Source organism: Scyliorhinus torazame, chromosome 2 (genome assembly GCF_047496885.1).
Source record: "Scyliorhinus torazame isolate Kashiwa2021f chromosome 2, sScyTor2.1, whole genome shotgun sequence".
In the NCBI taxonomy this organism is placed as follows: domain Eukaryota; kingdom Metazoa; phylum Chordata; class Chondrichthyes; order Carcharhiniformes; family Scyliorhinidae; genus Scyliorhinus; species Scyliorhinus torazame.
The window spans coordinates 178,773,990-178,795,062 of NC_092708.1; the positions used below are offsets into that span (position 1 = coordinate 178,773,990).

Genomic DNA, 21,073 nt, shown 5'->3' on the forward strand with positions numbered 1-21,073 from the left:
GGGGAATGGCCTCTCAGGGGAAAACAGCAACAGCCAAATTCGCGGCACCATGGTTGGTTCTGCTGCAGAGGGGAGAAGTAGTAAGTGTGACAGTGCAATAGTTATAGGGGATTCAATTGTAAGGGGAATAGACTGGTGTTTCTGTGGTCGCAAACAAGACTCCAAGATGGTATGTTGCCTCCCTGTTGCTTGGGTCAAGAATGTCTCGGAATGGGTACAATTCATTCTGGAGGGAAAGGGTGAACAGCCAGTGGTCGTGGTACATATCGGTACAAACGACGGAGGTAAAAAAAGGGATGAGGTCCTAAAAGCAAAATACAGGGAGCTAGGGAGGAAGTTAAGAAATCGGACCTCAAAGGTAGTGATCTCAGGATTACTACCGGTGCCACGTGCTGGTCAGAGTAGAAATGACAGGATATATAGGATGAATACGTGGCTGAAGAGATGGTGCCAGGGGGAGAGTTTCAGATTCCTGGGGCATTGGGACCGGCTCTGGGGGAGGTGGGACGTGTACAAACTGGACGGGTTACACCTGGGCAGGACTGGAACTGATGTCCTAGGGGTGCTATTTGCTAGAGTGGTTGGGAAGGGTTCAAACTAATATGCCAGGGGGATGGGAACCTACGCAAGGAGTCAGAGAAAGAGGGAGCAAGGACAAAAGCAAAAGGTAGAAAAGTGAATAAGAAGAGTGATAGGTGGAGAAACCAAGGAGAAAATTCAAACAGGGCAGTAGAGAAAAATATTGGGAGCAAGACAAGCATTGTGAAAAAGACAAACGTAAAGGCTCTGTGTCTTAATGCACGGAGCATTTTCAATAAAGTGGATGAACTAATCGCGCAGGTAGATATAAATTGGTATGATATAATTGGGATTACGGAGACATGGCTGCAGGGTGAGCAGGGACGGGAACTGAATGTCCCAAGGTTCTCAGTATTTAGGAAGGACAGGCATAAAAGAAAAGGTGATGGCATGGCACTGCTGGTTAAAGAGGAAATTAACACAATTGTGAGAAAGGATATTAGCTCTGACAATGTGGAATCTGTATGGGTAGAGTTGAGAAATACCAAGGGACAAAAAACATTAGTGGGTGTCATATATAGACCCCCAAACTGCACTGGCGAGGTTGGGAATGGCATTAAACAAAAAATTAGAGATGCATGTAATAAGGGAATATCGATGATCATGGGTGATTTTAATCTCCACATAGACTGGGCAAATCAAATTAGCCACAATGCCGTAGAGGAGGAATTCTTGGAGTGTATACGGGATGGTTTTCTTGACCATTATGTGGAGGAACCAACTAGGAAGCAGGCCATCTTAGACTGGGTACTGTGCAATGAGAAGGGAATTATTGCCAATCTGGCTGTACGGGACCCCGTGGGGTTGAGCGACCATAACATGATAGAATTTTTTTATCAAGATGGAGAGTGAAGTAGTTGATTCGGAGACTAGGGTGCTGAATCTTAATAAAGGGAACTATGAGGATATGAGGCGTGAGTTGGCCTTGATAGATTGGGACGAGGTACTTAAAGGGATGACAGTGGATAGACAATGGCATACATTCAATGAAGCATGGGGGAACTACAGCAACTGTTCATTCCTGTCTGGCACAAAAGCAAAGGAGGTAAGAGGTCCAATCCATGGCTTACAAAGGAAATTAGAAATAGCATCCGATACAAGGAAGAAGCATACAGGTTGGCCACGAGAAATAATAGGTCTGAGGATTGGGAGCAGTTTAGAATTCAGCAAAGAAGGAGGAAGGGATTGATTAAGAAGGGGAAAGTACAGCACGAAAGGAAGCTTGCAGGGAACATAAAGACTGACACGAAGAGTTTCTACAGATATGTGAAGAGAGATTGGTAAAGAGAAATGTAGGCCCACTACAGACAGAAACAGGGGAATGCATAATAAGGGACAAAGAAATGGCTGAGTAATTGAATACATACTTTGGTTCTGTCTTCACAAATGAGGACACAAATCAGATCCCAGAAATGTTGGAGAACGAAAGGTTTAGTGAGAGGGAAGAACTGAGGGAGATCAACATTAGTAGATAAATGGTGCTGGGAAAACTGATGGGATTGAATACGGATAAATACCCAAGGCCTTAGAATCTTCATCCCAGAGTGCTTAAGGAGGTGGCTCGGAAATAGTGGATGTATTCGTGGTCATCTTCCGGGATTCTAGACTCTGGAACTGTCCCTGCAGATTGGAGGGCAGCTCACATCATTTCGATATTCAAAAAGGGAGGTGGAGAGAAAGCAGGGAATTATAGACCAGTAAGCCTAACATTGGTAGTGGGGAAAATTCTTGAATCTATTATCAAGGACTTTATCGCGGAACATTTAAAAAGAAGTGGCAGGATCAGTCAGAGTCAGCATGGATTTATGAAGGGAAAATCGTGCTTGACAAATCTGTTGGAATTCTTTGAAGAGATAACCAGTACAGTCGACAAGGGGGAGCCAGTCAATGTGGTATATTTGGACTTTCAGAAGGCATTTGACAAAGTCCCGCATAAGAGATTATTGTGCAAAATTAAAGCACAAGGGATTGGGGGAAATGTATAGAGGTGGATAGAAAACTGATTGGCAGAGAGGAAACAAAGAGTAGGGATTAATGGGTCCTTTTCAAATTGGCAGGCAGTAACCAGTGGGGTATCACAGGGATCGGTGCTGGAACTCCAGCTATTCACAATATATGTTACTGATTTGGATGAGGGAACAAAATGTAACATGTCAAAGTTTGCAGATGATACCAAATTAGGTGGGAGGGTGAATTGTGATGAGGATGCAGGGATTCTACAGCAAGATCTAGACAGGTTGGGCGAGTGGGCAAACCAATGGCAGATGAAGTATAATTTGGATAAATGTGAGGTTATTCATTTCGGAAGCAAAAACAGGAAGGCAGATTACTACCTGAATGGTTGTAAATTGGGAGAGGGGAGTGTGCAGCGGACCTGGGTGTCCTTGTGCACCATTCGCTGAAGGTAAGCATGCAGGTGTAGCAGGCGGTAAAGAAGGCTAATGGTATGTTGGCCTTCATGGCAAGAGGCTTCGAGTATAGAAGCAGGGATCCATTGCTGCAATTGTATAGGGCCTTGGTGAGGCCGTACTTGGGAGTATTGTGCGCAGTTTTGGTCTCCTTCTCTGAGGAAGGATTTTCTTGCTCTCGAGGGAGTGCAGCCAAGGTTTACCAGACTGATTCTAGGGATGGCGGGAGTGTCGTATGAGGAGAGATTGACTAGGTTGGGATTATTCTCGCTGGAGTTCGGAAGAATGAGGGGGGATCTCATAGAGACTTATAAAATTCTTACAGGACTAGACAGGGTAGATGCAGGGAAGATGTTACCAATGATGGGTGTGTCCAGAACCAGGGGTCACAGCCTGAGGATTCAGGGTAAGCCATTTCAGACAGAGATAAGGAGACATTTCTTCACACAAACAGTGGTGAGCCTGTGAAATTCATTGCTACATTGCTAGTTGATGCTAAAACTTTGAATATATTCAAGAGGCGGATGGATATAGCACTTGGGGAGAATGGGATCAAAAGCTATGGGGAGAAAGCAGGATTAGGCTATTGAGTCGGATGATCAGCCATGATCGTGATGAATGGTGGACCAGGCTCGAAGGACCAAAAGGCCTCCTCCTGCTCCTATCTTCTTTGTATCTATATGTAACCATGGTCTCTCTGAATGACAAAATAGGCTTGAGGGATTAAATGGCCTTTTCCTGTTTCTATGACTTGGTAAAAAGGGGGAAATGTTATCTTTTTTCTAAAGGAAGTAAAAAGGAAAAATTAGAATCACCATCGTACCTATCAGAGCAAACAGGAGCCTATTGAAGATGAATCAATTCATGACTTCCACGATAAATAACGTGTCAAAAATGCAAATTCACAGAATTCACCGGGAGGCACGGTAGCACAGTAGTTACCACAGTTGCTAACAGTCCAACGATGTGCAGATTAGATGGATTGGCCATGCCCTTCGGTTAGGTGAGTTTACTGAGTTACGGGGACAGGTCGGAGGTGTGGGTTTAATTGAGGTGCTCTTTCCAAGGGCCAGTGCAATCTCGATGGGTCGAGTGGCCTCCTTCTGCACTGTAAATTCTATGATTCTAATCCAGTTTCAGCAGCAAATGAGCTGAGACAGGAGCAGAATTGGGTGAAATCAAGGAAGAGGAGTATAGTGATGCCACAACTATATGATTGGAAGCTCAGCCTGGGGTCAAATATGACACCACGATTACAAACTGGTTTGGTCTCAGGCCATTGCCAGGGAAAACAAAAGCTGGTGTTGGTTGCTACAGAACGGAGCAGGAAGCAAAAGTGATACATTCAGCGTTCACAACATTTAATTGGACAAATTTCTGCTGATTCTATTGGATGTCAAATAGGCAGCCTGCTAGTTTAGCATCAGTGAAGGAGTCAAGAGAAGTGGTGGTGAGGGAGAGCTCAGCGTACATGTGAAAATTAAAACTGCCTCTGAATAACAAAGAGCATCCTGTAAAGGAGAAATAGGAGGGGCCAAAAGTAGATTCTTGGGGGATACCAGAGGTAATGGTGTGGAAATCTCTTCTCTCAGATTGCCATGCATGGAATCAGAGTTTTGTAGCACGGAAAGAGGCCCTTCGGTCCATCATGTCTGTGCCAGCCATCAAGCACCTATCTATTCTAATCCCATTTCCAGCACTCGGTCAGTAGCCTTGTATGCAATGGCATTTCAAGTGCTCGTCTAAATGCTTCTTAAAAGTTGTGAGGGTGATTTCCGGTGACGGCGGGCTAGAGGCAGCCGCACACTGGATGGCTCCCGCTCAGGAATAGAAATTTTGGGGTTTTAACACCCGGTCCCAGGGGCAACAGAGGCTGAAAAAGCTGTAAGAAGGCACAGGGAGGAGAAATGTCCAAGCATGGGAAAAAAACAGCCGTGAAAAAGGGGGTTAATGAAAGTCCGCCGGTGAGTGGAAAAGTCAGCGCAGGAACTGTAAGGAAAGCGGAGGCTGGAGCACCAGGGGAGGCCGCATCGCTCACAGCAGAAGAAATGACCAAAGTGATGGTTGTGGAACTTGAAAAACAGTTCACAAAGCACATGAAAGCGATGAAGAAGGAGATGAGGGCGGTATTGAAAGTGCTGGTGGAAGAGGCGATTGCCCCGGTGAGGGTGGCAGTATCAAGCACAGCGGCGGAAGTGCGGGAGCAAGGTGAGACACTGAAGGAAGTGGAAGAGGCATTATCGCAGCACAGTGATCAACTCACCTCAATGGGGAAGGAGTTGCAGAAAGTGACAGAGACCAACAAGGGTCTGCGAGCCAAAATGGAAGACCTGGAAAACAGATCCAGGCGGCAGAATCTGAGGATCGTGGGTCTGCCCGAAGGGGTGGAAGGCGCGAGGCCGACGGAGTATTTTGCCACGATGTTGGCGGAGCTATTGGTGGAGGGAGACGATCCCTCGCGATACGAACTGGATTGGGCTCATCGGTCGTGGAGGCCTATGCCAAAGGCGAATGAGCTGCCAAGAGTAGTAACTGTGTGTTTCCGTAGGTACAGGATTAAGGAGAAGGTCCTGTGCTAGCAGAAGCGGATGGTGCAGTGGGCTGGAGCTGGTATACGCATATACCAGGACTTTACGGTGGAGCTGGCGAGGAGGCGGGCTGCCTTCAGCCGGGTGAAGAAGGCACTGTACATCAGCAAGGTGCAGTGCGGCATAGTATATCCAGCTAAGTTGAGGGTGACCTACAAATCCAAGGACTTGTATTTTGGGACGGCGGAAGTGGCGGAGGAGTTTGCGAAGGCAGAAGAACTGTGGCAGAATTGAAAAATGGGTCTGAGAGCGGGTCGTGTACCGATGTAGCCTGTTACTGAGTTACGGGGATGGGGTGGAGGCATGGGCTTGGGTGGAGTGCTCTTTCCAAGGGCCGGTGCAGACTCGATGGGCCGAATGGCTTCCTTCTGCACTGTAAATTTTATGATTCTTCATTGCGGTCGACAGTAGCATTTACTCCACGGTGTTAATTCATTCCTTATCCACTTCTAACTTAAATCCAATTACATAAATCCCAATTCACTTTTGATGAAGATAACTGTCAGCTCTCTAAATGGCAGCAAGGTGTTTAAAAACGAAAGAAACCCAGGTGGAATTCATATTTAAAGTAGAGTTCCTTCTTTTGAAGTCAAAGTTTACAGTTGCTCTGGAAATGCCAATGACTTTTAGATCTAAATCTAAGACACATAAATAAAAGACAAACATTCTGAAAAGGCTTTAACCCAAATCTACCGTGTATTTCAATGCTGAGCTTAATATCTATTATCTAAAGTCCAGAAAGTTCTCAATAGCTTTCACGTGTTTCTAGTTACATTAATTTCATCCACAATATTATGCCATCTTGTAAATAAATCCAGCATTCATGTTTTAATTCAGACACTTATCATTCCATCCTCTTGAAAACCATATTAGGGTTAGAATTATGAGTTATGGTTAGTGTTAGTATATGTTAGGGTTAGGGTTATGATTTAGGATTAGAGTTGGGGTATACTAGGAGTAGGGTTATGACCTAGGGTTAGGGGTGGCTATGCTAAGGTTCAGGTTAAGGTTAGGTTACCTTTATGTGCAGGATAGCAGTTCCAGGAGGGTGAGCATCAGTTATTGTTCTCAGTAACTTCCCGTTTGCCAGATCCCACATGGTAATCTATAGGAGGCAATAAAACAAACAAGAACATAAACCTAAGGCCTGAACTTTCACTCCCATCAGGAAAATTCCCAGCTCCACAAATCCGACTCAGGAAGAAGGGCCCTGGATTTTCTCATTTTCCAGTGGGATGGGTGGGGATGGCGGGGAGTGTTAAAGGGACTTAAGGCCCACAACCCACAGAAAGGATCCAGATTCAGCCACAGGGACTGTTGGGTGAGGAGATGGGCCGAATGATCATGGGACTTCATCACGGCTGCAAGAAAACAGGAATTAATTTTAAAAATCTCTCCAGCCCTCACACACTGCTATCTATGCCAACCCACGTAATTTCATGCACCCAGTCACTCCCATGGTTGTCATACCCTCCATGCCAACCGTGGCCAACTTATGCCCTTTTATTCACTTCCCATGACTCATTATAGCCCCTATGGCAACTTAGTGCCAACTCCTGCTATCCCATGCCCCCATCCACCACCCTCTGACCTTACACCCTCTATTACAACTTACCCAGTGTCCACCATAGGCAGACCATGGTGAGATGAAATAAAGTTCTAACTTTACAGTTAGAGTTTCAGCATCTGCAGTATTTTCCTTTAATTAAAATGAAGTTCTAATTGTCTATTGCAGACTTTATTTTAAAATGCTCTCATTCACAAAACCCCATTTAAACATTTGCATTCCTCCAACTACATAATCCCTCATAAAAATAAACATTTCATTCAAGTGCTAATTCCCTTACAAAAACAAGCATTTGTATTCATAAACCCAGTCAAAGATTTTATAACCACTTTGAGCTGGTAATCAATCTGAACTGACAGGTTACCCCAGCAGGATTACGATAGGTTGCAAAATCAGTGATGCAGCACAAATTGCATAATGATAACCCTCAGGCTTATGTCAACAGAGAGACTGAAATGGCAAGCACTGATTTTTTTGAATGAATAAAGAAAAACTTCAGTAATTTTATTGAGGAAACGATCAATCCAATGAATAATATGCTTTAAAATGTGATTATTCTTGTATAACCAGAAATGAATTGAACTGTGGTTACTTACTGCATATTCAAGAGACAGTCAAAATTTGATAGGAATATTTGTCCGCCAACTCAATGCTTAAATGAAGTAATAACAAAAACGGTGGCTAAAACTGAAGGCAAGTTTCAGACAATGTGCAAAAAACTTCTTGTACCCCACCCAAGTAAAAGGAGCTCACGTCTTCTATTCATAGCCTGATTACAATACAGAATAACAACAGTATGTCATTTCACCTTACCTGCCCTTTAGCAAAGCCACAGAGCAGCCGAGTGCAGTCACTGTTGATACTAAGTGCAGATACTGCTCCATACTGAGCCCCAACGGCTGTGCTCCCCAGGCACAGGCGCAAAGCCTGATTTGGATCTGAAAAACAAACATTTTTCAGACATACAAGGAAAATTCATCCCTTGGTTACACATCTCCCACTTCCAAGGCTGTGAAAGGAACACCACAGGTACCTCCCATGCACGTAATTTGTGGCTTAATCTAAACTTCATAGGACTTGTTATAATCTCTGCTTCAAAGCACAGCAGAAATCATATCAGAAATTGAAGCTTCAAGAAAAAAAATTTTTTTTTTTTTTTTTTTTAAATGAATTCCAGGACAGTAACATTTGGGAAAATCTTAGGGGGAAAGGCTGATGGACTTGAGGTTGTTTTCGTTAGAGAGAAGAAGGTTAAGAGGAGACTTAATAGAGGCATACAAAATGATCAGAGGGTTAGATAGGGTGGACAGTGAGAGCCTTCTCCCGCGGATGGAAATGGCTAGCATGAGGGGACATAGCCTTAAACTGAGGGGTAATAGATATAGGACAGAGGTCAGAGGTAGGTTCTTTACGCAAAGAGTGGTGAGGCCGTGGAATGCCCTACCTGCAATAGTAGTGAACTCGCCAACATTGAGGGCATTTAAAAGTTTATTGGATAAGCATATGGATGATAATGGCCATACTGTAGGTTAGATGGCTTTTGTTTTTTGACTTCCCATGTCGGTGCAACATCGTGGGCCGAAGGGCCTGTACTGCCTGTATCGTTCTATGTTCTATTTATGAACTCTTTTTGGACAAATAGTTGTATGGTTCGATTTAGACAACTTGATTTATAACAGCATGTTTAAAGGTAAGATAGTAGACATTTCTGAACAACTATGTTTGCCCTTCACCCAAGCACAGATATGTGAAATAAGCATGCAACTGAAATAATTAATAGTGTGCCAATTCACAGCTATTTACAAAGAAATAAGTAGAAGAGAGATTAAGGGATCTAAGGACATATAAAAATAGAAGATATTGAAACCGTGGAAATGTTCATTAAAGAAAGAAAACAGTCAGGGTTATACAGCGAAAGAACTTGCATTATATAAAGCCCTGTTTCATATAGGGAAGCAAGGTGAAATTAAAATATCTAAAACAATAAAGAGCCTGCATTTATATAGTACCTTCCATGATTCCAGCAGCCCACCCTAAAATATTCACAACAAATTAATTTGAGGTGCTTTTCTTCTGTGATCACTGCTGTAATGTGTGAAACACAGCAGCCAAATCACAGACAGCAAACTCTCCCGCCCCTCCCCACACCAATTAAATAAATGACCAGGTCATCTGTTTTGTAGATTGAGGGATAATCATAGAATCATCGACTGGTACAGCACAGAATGAGGCCATTTGACCCATCAGGTCTGCACCACCTCTTGGAAGAAAATTCCAGATGGACCCACTCCCATGCTCTTTCCCCTATCCCAGCAATTCTTTCCCCAAGTATTTATCCAATTCCCTTGAAGGGTGCTATTGAATTTATGGGCTGGATTCTCCACCGTACGCCACTGGTAGAGAAGTTCCCGATGTGGTGGAGAACCAACATCGGAGAAAGAAAACAGGATTAGCGCCCTTTCCGATGCTCTGGTGTGTGTCCCCCCCCCCCCCCCCCCCCCCGCTGGCAGCAGCTTAGAGGTTTGTGCCCTGTGCCAGCGGGAGAATACAAATAAGTCAACATGAACCACTTGCAGCTTATTAACAGGCTGCGCACCGGATTCTCCAAGCCCGCATGAACCTCCGGTCATCTGGGCCAGGATTCACGCAGATATGGATTGTTACAAGTATTTCCCAGCATGGCCCTGATGCGGTGGACTTCATGGTGGGCCAAAGAGTGTAAGTATTATCTATCCTCCCCCCCACCCCCCAATTTAAATTCTGCTCACCCCAACCCCCAGCACCCACCCACCCCCCCATCAAACACACGGAACCCCTTCATATCAGGGACCCCTCTGCCCCCCAATCAGTCACTCCTGCTTGGAAACTAAAGAACAGTCCAGGCAGAAACAGTGAAAACATCAGTGCTTTTTCAGTCACCTGTGCTTTACGCCTGCTGCCTCAGACAAATGTCTAGAAAGCAGCAGCAACTTAATAGAAAGCCAAAACCGTATCAAAAGGCTTTAAACCTCCTCAGATTCTTTGATATGCAAGGCTTCAATTCACTTCAAAGCGAAAAAGCTTTTAGTAGCCTGTAGCTGACAGCTTCCAGATAGCAAAGTGTCTGGATTGATCATTTTCATTTCCCTTCATGCTTGAGTGAATCTCAAGTAACCTGCTGTGTGTAATATTTAGAAACATCTAGGGGTTAAGTGCTTTCACTTCCTCTTTTTCTCAGCAGAAAGTACTTAACTACTTTTGATGGGACATGATCTGTCAACCGGAGCTAGATGTTTATAAACATTGTGCAGCAAGATACTTGAGATCCATTCAGGCATGAAGGGAAATGTGTGCATTTTGTGGGAAGGGGTGTGACCCACCAATTCCCGCGGTGACGGGGGAGGTGGAGGATGCCCCTACTTCTCAAGGATGACAGGAGCCAGCTGCCAGACCTCGCTCTCGAGCCACCTGTGCAAACTGGCAGGCCAATAACAGGATCCATGACGGAATCCCTTGCGATCCCTGCCATACATAAATTTGCATGGCCACTGGACGCCACTTCCAGACCCAGTGCGAAACAGAAGTGATTCAGCTCCAGCAGGAGAACAAAGTCTCCCAAACAGAGAATCCAGCCTTAATCCACCATTGTGACAACTCCTAATGTCATCCTGGAAACGAGCAGAACACCCCTGAAATAGTGCCAAGGGATCTTTTACATGTATCTGAAAAAGTAGGCTATGTTATCGTATCTGACATTGTATCTGAAAGGCAACAGCTCTGGCAGTACTGTATGACCTCAGCATTGCACTGAAATCTCAGTTTAGTTTATGTGTTCAATTCTCTGGGGTGGGGCTTGAACCCACAATTGTAAGTGAAATGAATGTTCCCAAACATTCAATGAGCTGAGTACAATCCATGAAAGAATAAATTTCAACAGTTTGGAAGAAGAAAATAACTCAAATGGCCAATTCTCATCCACTTTTTTTATTTTTTTAAATTCCAATGAGAGTAAATAATTTTAAAAAGTAAAGAATGTAATCAAAGTATAATTTCAAGTGTATTAAGGAATGTCTGATACATAACGAGCACGACATGCTAATCATTTAATGGGTGAAAAGACCTTTATTTAAAAATTGTTTAAAAAAACCCTTCTTTATCATCCAAAATCCCACTTTCAGGTTTAATTTATTTTGCCTTTAATATTCACGAAAGTAAAATTGAGACTGCATCGAGTCTGCATGAAGGGCATGCTGGTTTACAGTTCTGTGGTGTTTGGCAAAAATTATCAGAGAATTGGTCAAATGACAGTGGCAATTTTTCACTGGTAACTTGGGGTATTTTTATCACATCCTTCAATCTAGTGTCAACTCAGTAAGACAGTGTGCAACTGGATCTCAGCCAGTTTCTCTAGTCCCTTGTACTTTCTAGCAGTGATCCGTTTATGCAGTACTGTATCTTAACTATCCTATATTTTAAAGACGGCTTTTGGCATAAATATCCATGGGGTTTGAACTCTACATTAATAATTTAGGGTCAGGTTCCATCGTATTTGTAATAGGTCAATGCCCATGTTGTCGCACTAACTTTAATCAATAAAAGTCAATATTTAATTCTTTTTCCAGATTTTGTTACAAAGAAAATCACAGATATATGATATTAATATTTAAAGGTTTTCATTGGGCTTTTCAATTTCTTGTTCTGAAACCAAAACAGACAAGGATTTCAAATAGAAAATCAGAAAATGCTCGAAATACTCAGCAGGTTAACAGCCTGAACTAGAACGCTCGGCCTGCTGTGTATTTTGAACGCGCTCGATTTTCTTTTAAATTTCCTGCATCATCAGAATTTTGATTTTGTACAAGGAATTCAAATATTGGGCTATATTACTTCACTTTTTCCTTTTAAAAATATATAATTAATTCACGTCAACAAATAATTCATGTTCATACAACTCGGACAAAAAAAAGAAGTGCCAATATCACTAACGATAACAGTTAAAACTTTGGAACTTTTATTGTCCTGAAACACAAGTTTATTTGGTATGTTTAAGCTCCTTGATCTTCAGGGTTAAATCCAGATTAAAGAGAAAATGTTGTTTACATAATGTTGGTAATAAGAGGGGGAGAATCAGAAACTAAGAAATGCTGATTATGATGCTGTTGCTCATATTGTTCACCTGTGGTGTATACCCATTGTATCCGTACGGAGAAGAAAATTTGATAGCAACACCTGAAAGATTAATACAATATTTCAAAATTCATAAGAATTTTGTATCCCATGGCACCAGAATATACAACCCCATTTTATGTCAATTATTGAATGGCAGTTTGTTTTTTTAAAAATGCAGAAAGCAAGCAAACCCCTAGGTACACCCACACCTTTGTGTTCTATACCTTTTCCTATTACATCCAGGAGGACAGGAGGAGAGAGAAGAGATCACATGTCAGTGTTCAGCATTATCAGCACAATTCACTTAAAAAACTGATAAACTTTCCCTCTATAACATAAGAACATAACGCTCTGCATATGGAAGAGAAACAGCAAATCAGAAAGGGTTGGTGCAACATTACATGAAGCATCTCTGTACAAAAAGACAAGCAGTTAAGTTACCTCCAACATGTGTAATTATTTACATCGAAAGAATGCAAACAGGTAGATTGCTAGACTTACTGTGTTTCATAATCAGAGAAGGAATACATATATTCAAATAATCATTTTATATCACTAAGAAAAATCACAAAGTGCTTCCACAAATTACTTTTGGACTACCTTTAACTTAGACAAAAAAGGCATCGGGATTGCATGCAAAGATCCACGGAAGATGACAGAGCAAGTTGTCGATTTTGGTGGGGTTATTTGAGGGAGGAACATTGGCTTGGAAATTTTCTATCCATTCTGTAAAGGTGGCACTGGATCTTTTATGTACATGTGAAGAAGAAGCTAGCACTTCCTCTAAAGACAGCACCACGACAGCATCCTTGAAGACTCCACTGTGCTGTCAGCATAAATTACACAGTCACATCCTTTAAGGGGCCTTGAACATGCGAATTTCTGACTCAGGTGAGAGTGCACAGCACTAAGCCAAGTTGGCACTTCAAGTACAGAGGCAACTTTCAAATGATGAAGAAAGTCGCCCATAACTAGTCGCTGCACTCCAAAAGCAATTAATGGTGATGATACCATTCAGCATGATTTAAATGAAAAACAAGCATTTGTAAATCTCTCACTGATGTGAGGTTTAGGCATGTTCTTTAAAAATATATGCAACTCAGAGGCCTTGGAAAACCAATGTGGGGCTATAATGCTCCTCTAGGGAGGAGGTACCAAAGGTCATTTAAGGAGCTTCAACCGGATAAGATACCAGGACCAGATGGCTTTGGGTATGGGTTTTAAAAGGGGTTTAAGGATTTGTTGTTCACCCCTTTGGTGGGTATGTATTGTCACTCTTTTGAGTCGGGGATGTTGCCGCCGACTCTACGCGGGGCTAATATTTCTCTGATTCTGAAGGCAGGCAAGAATCCGGAGGAGTGTGCCTCCTTTAAGCCATCATCTCTTTGGAATGTTGACTTGAAGCTGTTATTTAATGTTCTTGCCAAAAGGCGGAAGACATCCTTCTGACAATCATACGGGAGGAACAGACTGGGTTTATTCAGGAAAGATTTGAGAGAAATAACATTAGAAAGCTGCTGAATGTGATGCAGGCTTTTCAGAAAAGTGCACTGGACGGGAGGGCTGAAGGGTAAACCACCCCCCTTGCTAATTTCCACTTTAGATGGTCCCCCATGGGAGCTAAATATCTGGGAGTTTTAATTACCGCCTTGTCTGGACAGTTATCAGATGTTGATTTCCTTAGATGCAGAGAAAGCATTTGACCAAATTGAATGTAATTATCTGGTTTAAACGTTGCAAGACTTAAGGTTGGGGGAGAATTATATTCAGTGGATTCAACTATTGTATCATAGACCCATGGCAGCAGCGCTAACGAAGGTTTACGGGTCATTGAATTTCGGGCTTCAGAGAGGGACTAGGCAGGTTTGCCCTCTGTCCCCTTGTTATTTCATTGGCCATTGAGCCTCTGGCGGAGGCCATTAGGTCGGACACCTTAGTCACAGGGTTGGAATGTGTTGATATGCTGCTGTTTGTGTCGAATCCTGACCTTTCGGTCCCTGCCATTATTGGAGTGGTAGATAATTTTAGTGCATTTTCTGGTTACAAGATTAACTTTCCTAAGTCAGAGGCTATGCCGGTGGAAAGGCTGAGGGGTAAACCATTGCCCCTTGCTAATTTCCACTTTAGATGTTCCCCATTGGAGTTAAATATCTGGGACTTTCAATTACCCCTTTGTTTAGACAGCTATATGGGACCAACTTCCCACAGTTGATTACAGCTATTAGATGGGACCTGGCTCGGTGATCGGCACTCATGATTTCATGGCTTGGGAGGTTCACCCTAATTCAAATGAACGTATTGCTCAGATTACTATATCCTTTACAAATGCTGCCTATTCTGTTGTTAGCTACAGTCATTAAAGAAGTTAATGGAATAATTAGTAGATTTATTTGGAACAAAAAGAAACCTCATCTCAAATTGGCTAAGCTCCAGTTACTAGGAGCTTGGGGAAGGAAGGGAGGTTACGATGGATCCCGCGTCCATTAGGCTTGATACTGAAACAGAGCAATAAATTTTCCCTCTATTGGTCTTGTTTTATGGTGACATTAAGGCGGGCTCTAAGTGTGATAATCCTTTTATTATTAATACTCTTATATAACATGCCGCCTATTCTAAGGGAGATCTAAACTGACTTCCACTCTCTCTCCTCTCCAGGGCAGTCAAGACTTCCCACCCGGTCTAATCGACCATGGACTCTATACAGGAGAGATAGAGGCATTTATCAGCTGGGAGACATGTTCAGAAATGCCTCCTTGTCTTCTTTTGAGCAGCTATATCAGCAATTTAGCATCACAATGCAATCCTTTTTTTAAGTATTTATAGCTCAAAAACTTGATCTTCAATAAGACATCAATAAGACATACAATAAGACTCCTCAATTTGCCCAGTGGAAGGAATCCTGAAATCTGTGGAACCTAAACAATTGATTGGTAAATTCTATGATGGTTTGAACTCCAGGCTCTACATCACCACTCTGAATCACCACTCTGAATGCCCTGCAGGCATGAGGAAAGAATTTAGCTATCACGATTGATAAGGAAACATGGGGTAACATAAGATGAAGGAGACCCAGTTCAAGATACTACACCACACTCGTATTACACCTAGTCTTAGACACAGGTTTGATCCTTCCTTATCCCCAATGTGCTTTAAGTGCCAGGTAGTGGAGGGCGACTATATACATTGTCTATGGGCCTGTGTCAAGATTGGTCAGCTGTGGCAAAAGAACTGGAGATGATTTTCATAAATCATAGAATGTACAATGCAGGAAGCCTTTCAGCCCATCGAGTCTGCACCGGCCCCTGGAAAGAGCACCCTATTTAAGCCCACACCTCCACCCTATCCCCGCAACCCCACCGAACCTTTTTGAGAGAGCCTTACAGTCTAATCCTGTATTACTGATTCTGGGTCCCCTGGATGGAAGAATCACAGATTCTAATGGAAAAAGACGATATAATATTCTGACCTTTGGTATTCGTAAGAATCCTATGCTCCTGGATTAGTGACAAATATCCTTCTATCCAAATATAGCGTAGGCTGATTATGTCTAGCATCCCCATGGAATTTTTGACATCTGTTCTCTGCTCTAAATCAAATGTGTTTCGTAAAGTATGGGACCCCCATCTTTAATTTGTAGGCTCCACTTTGGCTAACTTGCTTTTGCTAAACTTTCCATGAGCAAATTTATTTTAGTTTAACCCAATTTAATCAATTTCAAGTTGCTAGTCTGAATCACTACACTTTGAGGTGTGTGACCTGTATTGTTATCCTTCTGTATTAATACAACTTGCTCTCTTTTCCCCACTCGCTGTGGTATATCATTGTTGTATTGATCTGATATTTAAGCCAGGGGCTCTGGTTCCTCAACTGAGCCTGTTCCATATCTATTATGTACTGCTTTGCTTGTATTTTTTCTGGCAATAATTCTTACTCTGTCTGTACCCATTTTGCATCAATGCTTCTGTTACTTGTTGCATTTATTATTTAAAAAATGGGGGGAAAACCTAAAAATATATATTTTTTTAAATGCAATATTTTCCCGCCCAGCTACAATTTTATAATGTGGATCATTTTATTTATCCTCGACGAGCATCGTCACATCATTCAGTCCACTTGGATCAAAGAAATTCTGTACTCGGGAGATGTGATCAATGTAATGTTCCGATTTCCTAGTGGAACAAATCCAAAATACTCTGCACAATTCATGCCCCAAAGCTAAAATGTAACAACATTTTAAATTAGTGTTAACCTCTTTACTTGGGGAGGTAGTGGAATTTGTGGGCAAGTTTCCAATCCTGAAATTCAAAATCTAACTGGAAAACAGTAGTGGTCAGCCTGCTGGTAAAATATTATCCATAATTAACCAATGTCTAGGGCATTATTTTTTGAAGATTCAATGATATACTATAATCAGAAGGAATGTGGATTAATCCCTTCTACTCCGCTGAGTTCTCAATCTTAAACGAGTGGTAATTAGATGTTTCCCCACAATGACAGAGTGCAAAATTAGAGAGAAGCCATTCTTGCACAACTCCCTGCAACTAGTTCAAATGCAATATAAGCAGAGGCCTTATAGATCGCCGCATGCTGTGCGCTAAAGGGTAAAAAAATGGAGGAAGCTCACTGTCTGGAAATTGAGTTTTCAAATATGAGAGACTTGCTTGAGCTCTTTCCAAGAAAACCATATTATTATCAATATTAGGGTTAATTCCACAGTCAAGTACTGCCTGGAAGGATCAGCATTCACAGGGAATCATCACCCTGCAGCCCATGATTTTGTAACTGTCCATTTCACTGAACAGAATATCATGGCAATTTTCCATCCTGTGTTCCCTCAGATCGCCAATTTGCTAGGATTGCCCAAATATAGAATAAGCCATCTTTCATCGTCCTTGTTCAATTTTTTAAAAAGAACTATTGAAGTGACATACAAGACAAATTTACTTCATAAAATTGTAAATGCAGACAGAGTTCCTGAAAATACATCACCAGTCAGGCCTGAGAAAAGTATTTAGATTATTAGCAGGTAGAAGTAGCAATTAAATTTGACAAGCATCTTTAGGTTGTTACTTTGACAAAGTTAGAAAGGCTGCAGAAGATTTCTACCTTACCAAATACAAGTGCCAGTCCATGTGATGTTCCCACTGCTATTACATTTGATACAACCTAAAGAAACATAAAGTATGTTAAAAACAGATACAATGAGAGATTGTTTTTAATATGCTCTTTCCTGTTGCAGTAATATTGCATTTCTGTGCACTATAAATGCCATCATTTCTTTTTTTAAGTGTATTTTATTCCAAACATATTCAAATGTACAAAGACATTAACCAAAAAACATTATCCACACCCCAAAGTTCACAGTTTGTGCAAATTTTTCCCCTTTTCGCCCCCTCCCATCCCTCCCTCCCTCCTTCCTCCCTCCCTCTCACCATGACAAATAATTTCTCAAACATTGTCATGAACAGTCCCCACTGTGTCTCAAAGCCCTCCACTGATCCCCTCAACTCCAACTCGATCTTTTCCAGCCGGAGGAAATCGCACACGGTCCCCAGCCAGGCCGCTAACCCCGAAACCCCAAAAATCGGCACCATTGGGTCCTGCCCGGCCTCTACCCGCACAATCTTCAATAGCGTCCTGTAAACCCCCTCCCACTATCTCTCCAACTTCTTGCAGCCCCAGAATATGTGCGCCTAATTTGCTGGTCCTCGCCCACACTTCTCAGACTCAAATGCCACCCCCTGGATGAACCCACTCATCCTCGTCCGAGTCATATACTCACCATGCACCGCTTTAAATTGAATCGAAATCATCCTTGCACATGAGGACGTCGAATTTACCCTATGCATCACCTCACTCCACACTCCCCATCCTATCTCCACACACCCCTTCTCCCCCAGCTCTTCCTCCCATTTCTCCTTAATTCTCACTACCTGCTCTTCCCCCAGCTCCCCTAGCCACCCATGTGTATCGTCGAACCTAACCTCCCCTTCCACATTCGGGAGCAGCAACAGCTCCAGAACGGTATACTCAGGCAGCTTGGGAAACCCGATCCATTCCTTCCATGCAAAGTCCCTCACTTGTATATACCTGAATTCACTTCCCTTCGGCAGCTCCACCCTCTCCCACAGTTCTTCCAGACTTGCAAACCTCCCCTCCAAGATATAGATCCCTCGCCCTCACCTCCCTCCACTTCCTATACATGGCATCCGTCTCCCCTGGCTTAAACCCATGGTTCCACTTAACAGTGTCAGCATCAAAATCCCCTCCATCCTAACGTATCTCCTGAACTGGTTCCAGTGTCTCCTCAACTGAACTGCACCACCGGGCTCACCGTGTACCTCCCCGGTGCCAGCAGAAGCGGCGCCATCAACATGGCCCTTGAGCTGGAGCCTCGACAGGACCCCTCCATCCTAACCCACTCTAGCCCCTCTCCTTTCCACCACTGCCTCACCTTCTCCGCATTGTTTAATGCGGTAGTAATGCAGTAGGTTTGGTAGCACCAGCCCCGCTTTCTGCCTCTCCCTCTGTAACAGGGCCCTCTTCACCCGAGGTATCTTCCCCGCCCATATAAACTCCAAAATTGCTGCATCTGGTTTCAGAAAAAGGCCTTAGGGAAAAAGATTGGGAGGGTCTGGAATACAAACAGGAACCTTGGCAGAACGTTCATTTTAACCACCTGGCCCCTCCCGCCAGTGTCAGGTGCAACGTATCCCACCTCCTAAAGTCCCTCCAACCTCCTTCACCAACATTGTCAGGTTCCACTTGTGCATCCTCGGCCACTCCTCCGTCACCTGAACGTCACAACTTCGGGCCAAACCCAAACCTTCCCAGAATCTCAAACAGGTACCGCCACACCACCAGGTCGAAAGTCTTCTCCGTATCCTTAGAGACGACCACCTCCAGTACCCGCCCCTTCGACGGAGTCATGATCACATTTAATAGCCTCCTGATGTTACTGGAAAGCTACCTGCCCTTTACGAAACCCGTTTGATCCTCTGCGACCACCCCCAGAACGTATCTTTCCATCCACTAACTTAGCCAACACTTTCACATCCATGTTTAGCAGTGAAATGGGCCTATACAACACACACTCCAACTGGTCCTTCCCCTTCTTCAGGATTAGCGTGATCGAAGCCTGGGTCGGTGTCTTCCGTAGCTGCCCCGTCTCCAGTGCCTCGCTAAACACATGGTGCCAACTCCGTCGCAAACTCTTTACAGACCTCTGCCGGGTCTGTCCCCGGTGTCTTCCCTGACTTCATCCCTTTTATACTATCCATCAACTCTCTCAACCTTAGCGGTTCTTCCAGCGCCTGCCTCCTCTCCTCATCTAGCCTTGGAAATTCCATCTCATCCAAAAACCACCCCATTTCCCTTTCCTCACCACCAGGCTCAGCCCTATATAACGTCTCGGAATAGTCCCTAAACGCCTCATTAATCTTCCCCAACTCTGACACTACCTCCCCTTCCCTATCCTCACCCTCAGAATTTTCCTGGACGCGGCCTACCTCCATAGCTGATGAGCTAGCATACGGCTCGCCTTCTCTCCCTATTCAAATGCCATAATTTCTAAAGACAACAGCACAGCTCCATCTATTCGTGAAATGTTGTATTCCTTCCTACCTCTTTTTAAACCACATTCAAATACAGTGCCTAAAAGAAAGTATCAACTTTTGCCTCCTTTTAAGATACCAAACCAAACTCCAATGTATGTTGGGAAACTCGTTGAGAAATCCCAACAATTTTGCAATGCGTAAACTGTGAGGGAAGGATACTTCACTCCCAGGAGTAATTTCACTGACAAATAGGGATCTTTTATATTAAAACAAACTTTATACTTAACACAGGATTAACTACATAATATCACAGAAAATAGCAGTGGGAACATCACATGGACTGGCACTTGTATTACAATTGACAGTTAAACAATTCTTAACAATATAACTTCTAACTTCTCCATCTCCAATTAAGCAAAGTCCATTAGAGGTCAAAAGCTACTTGTAAATGAAGTTAGCAAACACAGGGCTACTTGCTGTCCTCTGCAGAGCTGACTTCAACAAAGGAGACCCTTTCAAACACAATCTGTTTCTCCTTCCGTGTAGAGAGTTGCTTTAAGCAAAGGAGAGAGACCCTTGCAGACACAAGCTGCAAGTCCTTCTGTTGTTTGCAGACTAAAAGCTAAACTGCTTGCTACAGACCTAGCTCTTCCCATTAATTACATTATCTCTATCCCACTAACTGTCTTATGACTGACTATCTTACTAAGGCTAACGCAACCCTTCATTTATCAAAACCCTAGGGAACCTTCTTTGTATAAACAAAAGTCCATTAGCCCTGCACAAGTAAACAATTAACTGGTTAGAATCAATGATTATTCTACTTTTATGACATCTTAAATGCATCTTTTGCAGACACACCACCTGTTAAACCAGAATTGTTTTTATATTACTGCACCAGATATATATATACCTTAACCAGGCTTTTGATAACATTACTGCAACAGATACATAATATAATCTGTATAAAAATGTCCTACATTCATTACACTCCCATCATGCAAGTTATCCACAGCACTGCTTGTGGTACATTAGACGGTATACTGTTATATAAGGAGGCGCAAATCTGGATACTATTTTGAGGGAAGCCTGTCTAAGTGTATAAGCCTGGCTTTCCAAGTCCAACAGTGACAACACCCAGTGTCGCTAAAAACCACTTTGCTGGGAAGCTTTACCCGTGCAAACTGATTTTCAAGCAAAAGCAACAAAATCAACAAAAGGGTATGT

At 43.0% G+C, this 21,073-nt stretch overlaps 1 protein-coding gene across 3 annotated transcripts in view; it reads right to left on the minus strand.

The window, feature by feature from the left end:
* Positions 1-21,073, minus strand: part of vps8 (VPS8 subunit of CORVET complex) — a 1,010,867-nt gene that overhangs the window by 954,183 nt on the left and 35,611 nt on the right. For all 3 annotated transcript variants that reach the window (XM_072480702.1, XM_072480693.1, XM_072480711.1), the window contains exons 6-8: positions 17,402-17,456; positions 7,956-8,080; positions 6,594-6,680 (exon numbers count right to left, since the gene is read on the minus strand). In XM_072480702.1, the coding sequence (XP_072336803.1) occupies positions 6,594-6,680; positions 7,956-8,080; positions 17,402-17,456 (267 nt within the window). The remainder of the gene's footprint in view (positions 1-6,593; positions 6,681-7,955; positions 8,081-17,401; positions 17,457-21,073) is intronic.